This window comes from Gouania willdenowi, chromosome 8 (assembly GCF_900634775.1).
Source record: "Gouania willdenowi chromosome 8, fGouWil2.1, whole genome shotgun sequence".
In the NCBI taxonomy this organism is placed as follows: domain Eukaryota; kingdom Metazoa; phylum Chordata; class Actinopteri; order Blenniiformes; family Gobiesocidae; genus Gouania; species Gouania willdenowi.
In genome coordinates, this window is record NC_041051.1 from 23,249,938 (window position 1) to 23,265,017 (window position 15,080).

The 15,080-nt window shown below is 40.9% G+C and overlaps 1 protein-coding gene across 2 annotated transcripts; it reads right to left on the reverse strand.

Annotated features, from left to right (window-relative positions):
• Positions 1–1,031: 1,031 nt before the first annotated feature.
• On the reverse strand, positions 1,032–14,432 carry glyr1 (glyoxylate reductase 1 homolog (Arabidopsis)). 2 transcript variants are annotated; one of them, XM_028455087.1, is made up of 16 exons: positions 14,305–14,432; positions 11,004–11,040; positions 10,759–10,838; positions 10,537–10,675; positions 9,848–9,958; positions 8,758–8,844; positions 6,537–6,590; positions 6,402–6,452; positions 5,292–5,365; positions 5,122–5,221; positions 3,959–4,069; positions 3,673–3,774; positions 3,440–3,602; positions 3,178–3,357; positions 2,571–2,695; positions 1,032–2,227 (listed from the first exon to the last, which is right to left on the reverse strand). In XM_028455087.1, the coding sequence occupies exons 1-16, from the start codon at positions 14,340–14,342 to the stop codon at positions 2,153–2,155; spliced, it is 1,527 nt and encodes a 508-aa protein (XP_028310888.1). In that variant the 5' UTR covers positions 14,343–14,432; the 3' UTR covers positions 1,032–2,152. The 2 variants fall into 2 exon arrangements, with proteins under 2 accessions (XP_028310888.1, XP_028310889.1); XM_028455088.1 differs by lacking the exon at positions 8,758–8,844.
• Between the last annotated feature and the right edge of the window lie 648 nt (positions 14,433–15,080).

Here is a 15,080-nt window from a genome sequence, read left to right on the forward strand (position 1 = left end):
TTTTTTTTTTTTTTTTTTTTTTTAATGGGCCGGTGTCAGAATTCATCCATCCAGCCAGCTTTCTTCAGAAAGTAGGTGGGGGTACACCCTGGACAGAGCGCCAGTCCATCGCTTCACATTAATATCCACATTTACCCTCTCACTAGAAATGGGAAACTGGTGAACCTCTAGTATTGTGTATTGACCAAAGTAAGTCTGGATAACTCCAAAAACATACTAAATAAAAATGCAGAAAAAAAAGATAGCAAAACATTACTCTGAAAACAGACGACTATAAATATACAAAAAAAAACTAAAATTATACAAAGTGACACTGAAAATACACAAGAGCAAAAACGCAAAATGACAAAAAAAACATACAGAATCACCAGAAAAATGCACGAGGACTAGACAAACTTACTTAAAAATATATAAATTGCTGAAAAATATAAAAAATACCAGGGTTGGGGTCAATTACAATTATATTTTAAATTTGCCATGTTCAATTACAATCCAATTGATTACAATAACCAGCATTTTTTCCAATTACAAATAAATTATTTTCCCCTGAGTCAATTACAATTAGGTTCTCAATTACTAAAGTTCAGATACAATTTTAGAAACTTATTCATACGAAATACATTTTATTTACCTACATACAGTACGTGTAAGCCAAAGACCTGTTTTGCGTCTAATCAAATTGCAATTGAGTTTTTATTGAATTTCCATTGTAATTACACTTACAAAGTCAATTATCTGAACTCAATTACAATTATGCTTTATTTGTAATTATTTATAAATTACGCAATTACAATTATAATTGACCCCAACCCTGCTAAATACCAAAAACAATAAAAAAGAAAAAAAAGAAAAGAAAACACAGTTTCCTGTTTTAGTGCTTAGATTGGTCATTACTCTAATGCTGAGATGAATGTTGATCATGTGACCCATCAGAGCAGATATAATCACGTTTGTGGCCCCGCCCCCTGTGACAACTGCTGCCTCTTACACAAACACAAATGAGTCATCTTCAGCCAATGAACACTCAGAGATGTCAGCAATCAGGAGAGAATTTATTAAACAGCACAAAAGTATTTGGATTTTTCTACATGTACACAAAATCATAAATATCCCCCAAATCAAAGTCGAACCCTCGTTCTAATCCAAATCATTGTCATTTCATCCAAAACAAGCAGGTTATAGTAGCCACATTAGGAACCAGCTCAGAATCAGGTTACAAAAGAAACCCCAACGTAGACTAACTTAGCGCTATATTTACACCTGTCAATTAAAAACGAATTTCCACAACAGATCGTCCTAAAGGCCTAAAACCAAAACCTTAACTGTGGTCAGCGAAGTGGAAGGAAGAAGCAAAGCCACAGAAAACCTCCCCTGGACAACACTTCTGGGTCAGTCCCAGTAGAACACGCTGCAGCGAGCTCTCACTGTCAGCAGCACAGGTTGAGGACTCCTGGAGGCTGCTGATGGAGAAGTGTTGGTTACCTGGGACGGAGCTTTGCACACAGCACGTGTAGCTGAGATCGCTTCGTTTAAAGGTCCGACCAATGTGCAGACACACATTATCTGACCTCTCACTCACTGAGAAACGGCCAATAAAACGTTAACTTTAGCTAAAAATAAACTTGAACTGGGAAAACTTCTCCTTTCAACAAAAGGAACCAAAGTAAAAATAATAATACCAGGAGAAATGAGAACTCTTCCAGAATGTGAACAATCCGTTATTCCTGCAGTTTAAGGCCTCAGCTGTCCCACAGACAACCCACCCCACCCCCAGAGAGCCAAACTGCACTCAGCATCATAAATAAATACATGTTACCAAGGGAGCAGAAGATTAAGGCAAAGCAGTGGCAAACACACTCTCTCACTCACACACACACACACACACAGACACACACACACTGCTGTACTTCAGCCCAGCCAAAAAACAAAAAAAAAAAAACATGCCCCTTAAACCAAACCCCTCTCCACCATTAAAGACTCCCTCCCAGTACAGTCAGTGCAAAGCTGGAGGTTTGCGTCTGGGAAAGGGAGTGGGAGGGGCCACTAAATAAAACCCACTAAGAGATGTTTTTAAAAAGGAAAGAAAGAACAAGTGAGGAGGGGACGCAGAGGAAGTGAGGGGTGGGGTCCAGAGGACACGTCAGGCCTCCCTCTAGTGGATGTAGGCTCTGTAGACTGCAGAGATGTCATTGTCTGATTGGTCCAGAGCCTTCGCTCTCTTGTACACCTGTGGACGGACAAACACACACACACAAACACACTGTTTGAAATCCAAGTCCGTGCTGCTGGATACAGACACAGGACAGGTCAAAAAGTAAGATATATTACTTTTTTTTTTTTTTTAATACCTTTAAGCCACTGGACGAGTTTTAATAAACTAGGATACATTCATCTCATCCTAATTCAACACAAATTTTAATAATATATGAATTAATCCATCTCGAAGCAGTTGTCAGAGCTTTTTGCATTTTACTCAATGGAATTGTAAAATGTACAGACACTTCTATGCAGCTGTCTACAGGACTCCACATCCCACGATGCAACCAGGTGTGAACAAACGAAGGCTGTACCTCATTGGCAGCTGCAGCCATCGGAGTGGGATGGTTGGCCATGTCTCCCATGGAGATGGCGAGCCTCAGGTCCTTCTGAATGTGCTTCAGATAGTAGTCTGGTTTGAAGTTTCCCTGCAAAATATCTGAAACAAAAGGCAAAAAACCATAACAAGATGAAGCTCTCTAATTGACTGAGCAGCCTGATTGGTTGGCAGAGACAGTGATGTTATTGGCTCAGCGTTTATTTGGTGCATGTGACGGACGCTCCGTGCACACCAGAGCGAGCTTCAGTAAATACTGACACAAATAAGTACATTTAAAATGTCAAAATCAAATGATTTCCTATTTCCGATCAACTTATTATGCAACTTCGATTTGTTAATAAACTTTTAAAAATAATATTTAAACATGTATTTATTCCCAACTGCAATAAAAATATGACTTCTATTTTGTTTGGCACTAAATTAAATTAATCTAATTTAATTTAATTATCCAAAAATGATCAAAAGTCAACTCTGAAGGCTATCTGAGTAAATGTACTAGAATCAGAAACTTTGGGTCCTTGTGAGTGTGTTATATTTACAGTACAAATCTCTGTCATAGAAGAATCTGTCATGTGACCTACTTTGGCATTTCTGGTCTACAAAGGTGCTGGCCATCTGGCCCTGACACAGGATGTCCAGGAAGGTCTGCTGTGATTGGCCAGTGGCCTGAGCCAGGGTCAGTCCCTCTGCGATGGTGGCCATGAAGCTGCCCTGAACCATGTTGAGGATCAGCATCATCCTGGCTGCATTTCCTGCTTCTCCTTCACACACAGACGGAGGATCGTCAGAAATAGACCAAGCTGGTGTGAATTCTGTGACCTTTGACCCCCGAGGCCTTCCTACCCAGGAAGAAGGACGTCTTGCCCATGGCCTGGAAGCAGCTGCTGCAGTCCTCGTACACGCTGCGGTCACCTGCAGCTACAATGACCAGCATCCCGTCGTTGGAGAGCTGCTGACTTCCTGCCACTGGCGCTTCTAGAAAGCGGCGGCCCCGTGACGTGATGACCTGGGATGGAGACACTGGGTGAGCGGGGGGGGGGCAGCTTCTGAGCAGTGCCAGCTCTGGTAGTGGGTACCTGAGAGAGCTCCGTGATGGTCTCTGGATCCACAGTGGACATCTCCACGTAGCATTTGCCCGGCCTGATGCCCTGCAGCACTCCGCTCGGTCCCAACACCAACTGACACGGAGCAAAGCAAAGATAATTATTAGACCATCACCTGTGGTTCATGGTCCATCCAGAATAAGGATCTCTCGGTTTCCGGGTCAGATCACGTCTTCCTCAACTCTAACTCTGATTGGTGGAGGCAAAGAGTCTGGTTCTTACTTTTCACAGGGAAGAAGCTGCGTGTTTGAATACTCACATCTCTGGCAGCCTTTGGGTCAGACACACAGGAGAAGGTAATGTCACACATCGACGTTACCTCTGCAGGAGTGCGGCCCAACCTGGCGCCCTCCTGGATGAACAGGTCACACTGAAAGCAAGAGACGAGAAGAGCCACGATCATACGGGAATTCCATCATTTATTAAACACATCCAAACGTTTAGTATTTAAATGCAGGCGATAGGAGCTAAACCAGGGGTCACCAACATTCCCCACATGGACCATGTGATCTCCCTCTGACCTGATCTAACGGCAGCACCAGTCAGGTAGCTCCGTCTACAGTCTGATTTACAAACTCACAAAATAGATGACAGATGTAGTCAGAGCCTTAGTAGAGTTACGTACTGCTGCACTTGATCAGTGTCTGTAATGAATGTTAAATAAATCTTTGAATGTATAATTTCACTGAAACGTTGAGACAAATGTTTCTAAGTAGCACAGATGGGATTCTGTTGAAAATGCTACAGATTTTGTGTTTGGATCGGGATGAAATGTAAAATCATACATAATTGTTCGATTGTACAAACAAGATGCATATTTTACAATTAATTAAAAGTTAGTAGTTAGTGGAAAGTAAAACAGTAACATGATGATTTTCTATGAAATGTTTCAGAAGTGGTTGCTTCTTAATGAAACACAATGAATTAATTAAGGGAAATAACGTGTTGCATGTTGAAACTAAACCTTTTTAAGTTACTGTCCGTCATCATTCATTATCTTTCCTTCTAATTAAAGTGAAACCGTGACATTTTGGGCATGTATATGAAACTATGTGCCCTTCAGACTATTCAGTTCTTTTAAAGTAGATCACAGGTTCACGGAGGTTGCCGTGCACTGAGCTCCACAAGTCACTCTTGATTGTTCCCGTGTTTGAAACTGAGGACTGTATGTGATTAGTGCACTGGCAGTTTTTCCTGGTGTTACTGCTGCTGAAGCATCTCAGAGCTCTTATCAGCTCTGTGCAGAGAAACTGACCATCAAACTGTCTGACACTCTCACACACAGCAGCAGCAACACAATATTGGCTAAACTTAACAGAAGCTCGTCCATATTCGGTTTATGTAGGAGAAGAAAAGGTGTGGCTGTCACACAGAGCGTACATGAGGCGGCACTGGGAGTCATTGATGTTTAAAGCCAAGTACCTTTTCTGCCGTGCGGTTCCACACGGTGACTACGTGACCCATTTTCAGCAGGTTGGAAACTACCCCACTTCCCATCAGCCCGAGGCCCAGGAAGCCTATCCTGTAGGAGAGCAGTCGAACACACAGTGAGAAGCGGCTGAGGCCACAGCCCTCACCGTCGGTGCCAGTACCTTTTATCTGTGGGCGTGATGCTGCCGTTGATGGCTGTGCTGTCTGCTGCTTGGATGGATGTGGAGCCAGAGTCCTGAATTACCGCAAACAAACAAAAAAGACATCAGTCATCAACTTTAAATGTCCTATATCATGCTAAATCAACTTTTTTGAGCTTTTAACCTTGTTACAATGTTAATTCCTTATCAAAAACACCCCCAATGTATTATTGGGCTTCCTTCCTGCATCTCCAAGCAATCCTCACTAATCCTGCTCTCTGAGCTGCTGCTCTGCCCTCTTCCGGAAGGTAGTGCCTAATGCCGGTCCTGCGCCTCCACAGTGAACATACACGCCTACTCTCGCGGAGCTTAAGGCATGCGAGCAGCCGAAGAACATCTTTTTTGATGGCCATTGTTTCCCTTCTTATCCAGCCTGCCACAGGTTTAATCTAGAATATATATTATAGCTTATTGTCATATATGTAAAAGCTACATACACAATGTGTTCTCTGCATTGAAACCCCTCCCTGAGGAGCAGTGGGCAGCAATGGTGTAGCGTCAGGGAGCAGACACATCATCAGTATCCGTTATATCGCCTCTGATTTGATCTGATGTGTTTGTGACAATGCGACGCAGCAGTTGGACAAAACAGTGGACTAACACCTTGAATAGACTATTCCTGTAATAATTAGTAGAGATGAAGAAAGTGACATAGAAGCTCTGGTAAGTGTTTGAAGCAGCAGCAGCTGATATACTCCACTGCTGACACGCACACGAGCAGTGTTTATCTGACTCCAATAACAATAGCCACTTACAGTAAATATCCATGTGTTTTAATGTAATGTGCAGTTTTTGGCTTGAAAATACAACAGTGTGTGGATAGCAAAAGAAAATCGCTTTGGTGATCACTGATCTCCTGCGTATATAGACATGCCCACTCATTGAAGATGCATAAGTAGGCACCAAAACAGCCAGTTCCTCAGAAAGTCACTTTCAGGGCTAAAACTGAAAAAACAGGCGAGTTTGGGAAAAAAACCTGAAATACTATGTTGTTGGGGTTCTGAGAACAAATGGAGATGGTGAAAAATAGCATGATATGGGACCTTTAACCTCACATGTTTAAGGGTTTACCTCCTCAACTATCTTCAGCCGTTTGCTGATGGGCTCCATTGATGAGGCTGGCTGTGGGTGTGAAGGGACAAACATCAGATTATGACTCAGTGTGCATGCTTGTGTGTGTGTAGAGAGGAACATGCAGCATCGTACCTTCTCAGACTGGCTGAGCAGGAAGTGATGGAAATGTGGGTCATCCTTCACAGGCTGAAAACACAAGCAGACTTGGTTAAAAGGGATGTGAAGGAGGCGGTCGGCTTGCAGAGCGGACACAGCAGAGCTCCCAGAATGGCTTCACACACACACATTCTCACTGATTGGTCACTACTTTGATATTTTCACAACAGACACCGCAGAGTCCAGCTCCAGTGAGAACCCTGCATGTGACCAGCTGATGCGCACAACACTCAGGTGTCCTGTGCTGGCCCTGCTCATGCACAAACAACAACAACCTGCTCTTTGACATCAACAAAGGAGAGTAGGTTCAGGGCGATAAACACAGCAGCCCTGCCTGAGCAGGCGGGAGAGAAAGAGGGCAGGAAAGGAAGCAGAACCACCAGGGCCGGGTCGTGTTAGTCAGCAGAGGGGCAGCAGCAGGACAGAAGCAGAGAGCTACCCTCCTCTGTTCTCATACACAAATCAGTCCAGTTTGGAGAAGCCTGTGTGAACTGGACTCGGTTTGAGAAGTGACACCTGGAGGGTTTTCCTGTTTCTTCGCTCCACCTGCTGCAGTGTCTTCATCAATGGTTTTCTGCAGACTTAATTTGGGAAGCGGTTCTCCTCCTATCATCTGTTGGTTGTAGATCAGCAGCTCCTCCCCATGTGATGCTCCAGTACGTCAACATGTCTACATGAGTGAGCACGCTGAGCTACTGCTCCTGACATGATTTATATTTGAACAGGTGAACCCAATGAAAAGGCCAGCGAGGGCCGAGCTAAATATAATGAGCACACACCACTTTCCTACATCAGGTTTCTAAGGCAACAGCTGAAGGATTTATACAAAAGCACGACGCCTACAAGGAGAGAAGAGCTCAGACAGCTGAGTGAGATCCAAGGATAGAGAGATTTATTCAATACCATAAACAGAGAATGATGTGATCAAAACAGTGGTTAAAGGTCAATGTTGTATACGGTAGTGCCTGACTCAAAAGCATCTGATTGGCCGGTGATGAAACAATGGTGTGTCTACATCAGTGGTTTCTAACTAAAAGGTGGAAAAAAAATGGATTTACAATACATTGCAATTTATTTGTGGCGATATCAAAAAGTCAGAGCGACTGACTTGTAGGAAGTGTATGATTTTTGAAAAATATTGAAATTTAATTTATAATGACCGTGAAACATAATATGTACATGACCTGTGAGTTCAAAGTTTTTTTGGAACACTAGCTGTGTTTCCATCCTCTTTGGAAATGCGCAAATCTAAATACCCGCAATAACAACTCGTAATAGAAACTCCTGAATTTGGAAAAACACTCAAATATTGCTAAAACGTTTTTAAGCTTTCATGAGTAGGTTTCTCAGATGTTTTGATATTGAAATGTACAATGGAAAAACTTTTTCCGCAATTACCTGGTCACACGATCACTTCTCGCCAAGAAAACATGGTGCTGTATGTGTGACCAGAAGAGGATACTGAGATATTTCTTTGCATTATTACTGCCACATTAAAGAGCAAATAACAAAGGAATGCGTTATAACGAGGTTTGGAACGGGATGAGATTTCACAAGAGTTACGAGGCTCCAAAACAACTCAATGAAACACGTTTAAAGCGCAATATTACTTTCTCGAAACTTTAGCAAAATTGCTATTTTATGAAAAACTGTAATGGAGACAGCTTATGATTCATATTGTTCCTAGAAGTGTATGATTCAACTTGCTCTTGAATAAGGGAATTAAAATGGTGATAATCATTACTATCAACTCACATACATCACAATTACATCTTGTTTACTCCCTTAAACATATTTATCATAAAAACCGCCTCATTTGTTGAATGTCCTTTACATATCAGACTCTATGCTGTGTGTACAAAGTACTTATTTTTGTTTTCCAGATATGTGGGCTGATTTAGTATTTTGGTATTTATTGTGTCTTCAGAAAGTAGTTCCACTAGTTATTTTTGGGTGTGTGGAAAATGTAACTATTATTATTTTGATAATAACACTAAGTCTGAGGAGGACTATCAGGTCCATGAGAGGATTCAGAAGTCAGAGTAGGAGGAGATGGGGGTGTGGGGTTGGGGGAGCTGAGAGCACACAGCAGGCAGACATATCAGAGGGGAAAGGTCAGCAGCTGAACGAGGTGAGGGTCAGTTAGGGTCGGGGAGAGAACAGCAAGGCAAGGCCGGCTTGGTGGGGGTTCACCTACGCTGTTTTCCCATTTGAATCCAGAGCCGGGTCCAGCCCCCCCCAGCCTCTCCACAGTGGACGGCTCAGGGTCAGAGTCAGTTAAGTCCTTGAGGAGGAGACAGACACATTCAGCTTTAAATCAGGTCCTCCTTCCTCTGTGGGCGGGGTGTCCTCAGAAAGCACTGCGCCTGCTAACGCCCTGAGCTTCCAGTGAAAGTCCTCAGCTTTAAAAATGTGCTGAATCATTGGACATGCAAACATGACACGTTTCAACCACCTTTACAACAGTGAAGAGAGTTTGAACCTGGTGGCACAGTTTGGTTACACTAAACCTGGTCCTGCAGCCTCGCCTAAGTATCAGCTGTGGGAGACATGCAGGGTTGTAGACCTCCAGGACCACGTTCAGACACAGCTGGGGCAGTGACTTCTTTGAGGCCACCTTGATAAAGGTGTCTGATCATTATTGACCCACACATGTAACCCTCAAAAGTTTGATTGGGAGGCAGAGGCTGGTTTTTGCTCAGCTTAAAGCTGCTTAACTATATAACTAACATTTTTAAACTGTTTCAGTATTTAATCCAAAAGATGTTCTCACTCTCTACTGAGGTCAGTGTGACCCAAATAATCTGTTTTCACTGATTGGCAGATGATAATAATATGCTGATAATATTCCAAATAGGCTGAAATCAGAGTGACGTCATCACGGTAAACTAAACAAACAAACATAACAAAAATGACGTAACCCTCACAGCTTCTGCAAATCATCTCAAGCATATAAACCTAAACTAATGACTGTATTTGACTCTATTTACCCTATTTAGCATGTTTGGATTCGATTTCAGGAAGTTTGATAACCTGTAAAGTCGTCTAAACAGGGAATGATGATGAAACGAAAATGGTTAACTCTGAAATGGAATTGAGGAAATTTTGAAACAGAAAGCCGGAGTCTCTTTATACGTCACTCTGCTAGCTAACATAGCCATAGTTATACACAGCAAAATAATAGTCATTGTGTGTGAGGGCGTGACCAACCGCAGCACGCTGATACCACTATGACAGGATGTGTGCTGACTGTACAGTGTGTGTGTGTTTAAAGTAGTTCTACTGACCTTGTCAGAGGGATCCTTCAGAGCACTGAGATCCTCATCATCTTCATCCAGTATCTTCAGTGGCTTGTTTTGTGTCTTCTTGCCCTTTGACTCTCCTTTGCTGTCTGAGTTCTGACACACACACAAACACACACTTAAGGAACTTATTCCCAGCAGATTATTCTGTGTTCATTTCAACACGGGAGAAGCAGAGGAGGAGCTGCCTCGGGGATGAAATTATGTTAAGATGTATCAGAAGTCTCCTACTCGAAGCTTCAAAATAAAGCCTAAACATGATTCAAAACATGTGCATCAACAACGCTTCACTAAGCAGGAGGTGACGCAGTTCTGTTCATTTAAGACACACACTAAGGATGGACGATCTTGACGATAATTTCTAGTATTCATCACGATAACGATGGCCCGTGGCCCTCACCAATTTCCGACATGGGAATTTATCGTTTATATAGGGGATGACAAATTTTTACCGGTGAGAATGTTTTTGACGATAAATCATAAACGATAAAATATCGCACATTCCTGACACACACACATGTACATGTAATACACAGTAAGGACTTGGATCTCTTATTTTTAAGGGTTTCCTGATTCAATTTGAGCAAAAACATGTCTCTCCATGTTCCTACTTGTCCCTCCTTGTTTCTGTGCTTCTGTGGAGGCCACAGTGATGCAGTGACTGAGAAACTCACCTGCTCTTTCCCCTTTGCTTTCTTCAGGAAGTCCTCCACTGCGTCCACAGCCTGCTGGAAGCGCTTTCCTTTGTTGATCTTGATCATTTCCTCTTTGTGCGCGTGGTAAGGCTTCAGCTGCTCCACTTTGATCCAGGCACTGCACAAGCACACAAAACAGGAATGCAACAACGACGTTTCTGTTCCAGCACATGTTTGTTTGAAGGAAGAGAGGATTCTTACTGGTCCTCAGTTCCAAAGAACTTTACAAAGTGGCACTTCTTGCCCCGGGGCTTTTTAAGGTCCTTGGGGGGGCTCACAACCTGAAATGAGTAGAAAAAGCACAGTGAACTTCAGATCATCTCCAGACATCATGGACACATTCTTCTATGGTGGAAAGCCAGTTCAAGGTAGTGAAATGTCAAAACAGAGTGTCCCAGTTAAAGCAGGTTGTGCTAGAGGAAAGCTGGATAATTCAGCACTCTTACCTTTCCTGGCCATGGTGGGTATCGACCGAGCTTCCCCCTGAGAACAAACACAGAAATGCATTACGTGCACACTTCCCATTTGTCACGGAACGTCATGACAACATGGAGCATCCTAATCAAACCAGGCTCAAAGCATCGTCCTCAGAACTCTGCATGTATTCTAACATACACTACACCATTCAAACAAGGACAGACTATCGAAGGGTCAATAACCTCATGCTGAGATTTCTAGTTTAAAATGTATTTAAATACATAAAAAGATACCATACACCTAATAACAGAATATATGCACTCACTTTAAAAAAAAAATTAAAAAAAATGTGTATATATATATATATATATATATATATATATATATATATATATATCACTCACTCATCTGTAATATATTCTATTATTTAAAGTGTCCAAATATCATGTGGTGCGACTGCTGCTTTGAAAACATCTATAAAATTAGTCCAACTGTGTTCACATTTATTTTTTCACCTTATTTGGCATGACTTCAAGTGTTTAGTAGTTCAAGATAACATTTTTAAGTATTTAGTTGGAGTATTTATAGGGGGAGTGTAACCCCTCAATCGGATCATATAAATCTCTCTGATTCAGAGATCTACGAAATGCTTTCAGTGATGAAACATCAGGAAACAATGTAGCAATAAGCTAGGGCTGGGCGATATATCGAATATACTCGATATATCGCAGCTTGTAGTCTGTGCGGTGTTGAAAATGACCATACCGTTAAACTCGCGGACTTTTTTTTTTTTTTTTTTTTTTTTATAAATATCTTAGTGGCATTATGCACAAAAGGTGCACTTAAATTTAGTGTTGTTTTGAAATGTCATCTTAATGACAACATGCACAAAAGGGCACTATTTGTTTTAAAATATTGTAGTGGCATTATGTACAAAAAGTGCACTTTAATTTTGTGTTTTGAAATGCCACGTGAGTTGCATCCTGCACTAATGTCTTGTTTTTGAAATGTCTCTGTGACAATTTTGCACAGAACGTGCACTTTCTGTAGACAATTTTATGTTTGAGCCACTCACTGTTTAATAAATACAGTTATGTCAACTTTGACTTAGTTGTGATATCCCCTTTTTTGCATGAAAGTTTAAAATTGGCATATATTAATGCAGTATGATCAAGAATGTTTTAATGTAGACATATAGAATCATCATACTGGTGTGATTTTGTGCATCAAAGTGTTAATTCAAGGGTAATGCAAAATATCGAGATATATATCGTGTATCGTGACATGGCCTAAAAATATCGCGGTATTTATAAAAGGCCATATCGCCCAGCCCTACAATAAGCATTCTGAAAAGAAAACGCTTTTTACAGAAGCTTAGGTCATCAGGAATTTTTAAAATCACATCTAAACTAGTGTCAGATTGTATGTGAACCCCACAATAAACACATCTTATATGTAGTATTTGTAGGAACAATAATCTGGCCCTGCATACAAATGTAACAGTCACTATGCACCTATAGGAAAAATTTCACCTCCACATTAATTACCATAACTGGTAACGTATATGAAGTTAAAATAAGCCCAAAATCCTTAAACAATATAAAATGTATTTTACTCACACTCAACAATTCACAAACAATGTGGTTTGCGAACACAAAACATCCTCCACAAACTAATGCAGCAGGTTTTGCAAATAACAAACGTAGCTAGAAAACAAACAAAAAAACACGTCCTAAATTACAAAAAAAATCATTCGATTACAAAACAGGACATCTGTGTGTTGATCTGCAAGGCGTAAAATTACTGGCAAAAGTCGTTGTTGTAGAATTGGGTTTGAATAAAAGGTTTTTGAGTGCATTTTAGTTTTTTGAGCATTTGGATTCACTTTGTTTATTACGTATTTTTTGTCTCATTTTGTGCATTTTGTTGTCGTTTGGTATATTTTCCAGTTATTTATTCATATTCAGCTTGTGTGTTTATGAAGTAATTCTCTACATACTTGTAATTTTTGTATATTTTTGCACCTTTTTCTGTCATTTTGTGTATTTTTGTAGAATGTATTTGTCTGTCATTTTGTGTGTTCTTAGAGTGATTTTGTTTACTTTCAGGGCCTCTTAAAGCCCACGTCTGCTCTATAACAACTACTCCAGTAAGTAGTCACAGTATCCAACGTGTACACACTGTTGTACACTTTGTACACATAGTTCTGCTGTGATGAACAGACATATCCACTTTCTCCCTGCAGGATCATAAATGATGGATATGATCGGATTTTTCTGAACAACAATTTGATTTAAAGATATGCAGTAGAATAGAGTGAGCTCACATTACAACTTCCTCTTTGGGTTGTTTCACAACCATCATGACAAAACCACAGAGAGGAAAACAATGAGAGCTCGACAAGCACACTACGTTAAAATACACAAAGACGAGTTTGTCCCTTTGGAGCCACATGTTCCACTGATCAGCCTGAGAAAGAATCACTTTAGTTCACTGCAGAATCGCAAATATCTGATTGTTTTTAAACTAAAAGTTGCTTAAGGACAACTCAAACTAGTTATCGTTAGATAATTTATGACAAACTGTTTCAGCATCAGGAACCTTTTATTTGCAATAATGGACCTAAAACTAAGAAAATGTTTACATTCTCAAACAAAGCCAATGAAAATATTATTGTATTGCAGTTTAACTCAAAATACAAATTTAAAAAAAGCTGCATTATATATATATGTATAAAAAATACAAATAACTGTTTATCAAATAACGACATTTGTAAACAGTTTGTAACACCAAAATGTTTAGCATGTGGGATCTTTTTAACTGCTTGTTTCACGCCTTTCAATAAAAACCTCCTATTTGTTATCCCTTGAGCACGAGGTAAACCTTGAAACTAAATGAAGTATGCTACACTTTACAAAACAATCCCCTTCAAAACAAGGCATAAAATTATTTTCTCTTTTATTGGGCCTAAAGAAACAACCGTGACCCACTAAACGTGGGTCCATGGCCTACTTGAACGTCCCGACCCAGCAGTTAGGAACCCCCCAGGACTGACACAGTTACAGCGTTATCAAAGGAGTCGGAGTTCCTCTGACCCGGTCCATGTTGGTCCGCGGTGGACTCACTCGGTCCTGGATTGTAAATAAGCAAACACACAAACGGCCTGATCGTAGTCTTGCTCTGCCCTCTCCTTTGCTGCTAACGAGGCTAACGGCTAACCCAACGGCAGCTCCGGATGTTTGGACCTCCATCCGTCCACAGAGGCCTGAGTGGCGGCCTGAGACAGCATGACACACCGCGCACACACAAAGACAGAGAGGCTCTGCTCACCAAACCAGGTCTCCAATCCTCAGGTGCACCGTCGCCATCTTAGCACTTTAATAAAAACGTCGCAGTGATAGGAAAGACAGAGCGCACCCACTGGTCACGTGGGCCTAACGCTTCCGATGCGTCATTTCCGCTCCCTGCGCGCACCGTCTCCAGATCTCTGTAGCGGTATGTTTGATCACATGTCATTCTCGGACAGTGTTATTATTTTACATTTAAAGAAGGATTCAGTAAAATAAGAATTATTCTTTCAAACTTGAACTCATTGACCTTGGCTAATTTTCGTTGAAGAACACATATTAGTGACATTTTAATCACCGCACCCTATTCCACACCTCCCTTCACATTTATTTTATTTATACCATTAATATATTTCTATGTTTGGAGTGTTAGTAGTTAAGCGTTCGATTCCAAGGCTAAACCTGTCCTCATGAAGAAGGGTTTTTGGGCTGAAGGAAATAAAGTACACATGGTCAGGATATTGATTACATGTTACGTGGATGTGCTGTCTCTGAATAAATACATTTCCAGTCTGTATTTTCATTTCAAGTTTGATGTACATTTAATTTGAACACAAATCTTGTTTGTTCTTTCAATGCCACTGTTTCAAAGAAGTCAACCTTATCTCCTGCTTAACTCTGATCTATCTCTTATAAAGAACATTCTACTTGGTGATTTACAATGTATTATGATTGACAAACTCAGGGCTGCTCTGTTTATTTTTATTCTGTGTACTTTTTTAATGTTCTTTTGTATATTTTTCTGTCATTCTGTATATT

What these genes read in the sequence shown, in the direction of transcription:
- glyr1 (XM_028455087.1), bottom strand. Translation starts at nt 14,342, where the DNA reads ATGGCGACGGTGCACCTGAGGATTGGAGACCTGGTTTG. An exon ending in AGGATTGGAGACCTGGTTTG is followed by an intron (nt 11,041 to 14,304) that starts GTGAGCAGAGCC and finishes GTTTGTTCTCAG; the next exon opens with GGGGAAGCTCGGTCGATACC. An exon ending in TTCTTTGGAACTGAGGACCA is followed by an intron (nt 10,676 to 10,758) that starts GTAAGAATCCTC and finishes GTGCTTGTGCAG; the next exon opens with TGCCTGGATCAAAGTGGAGC.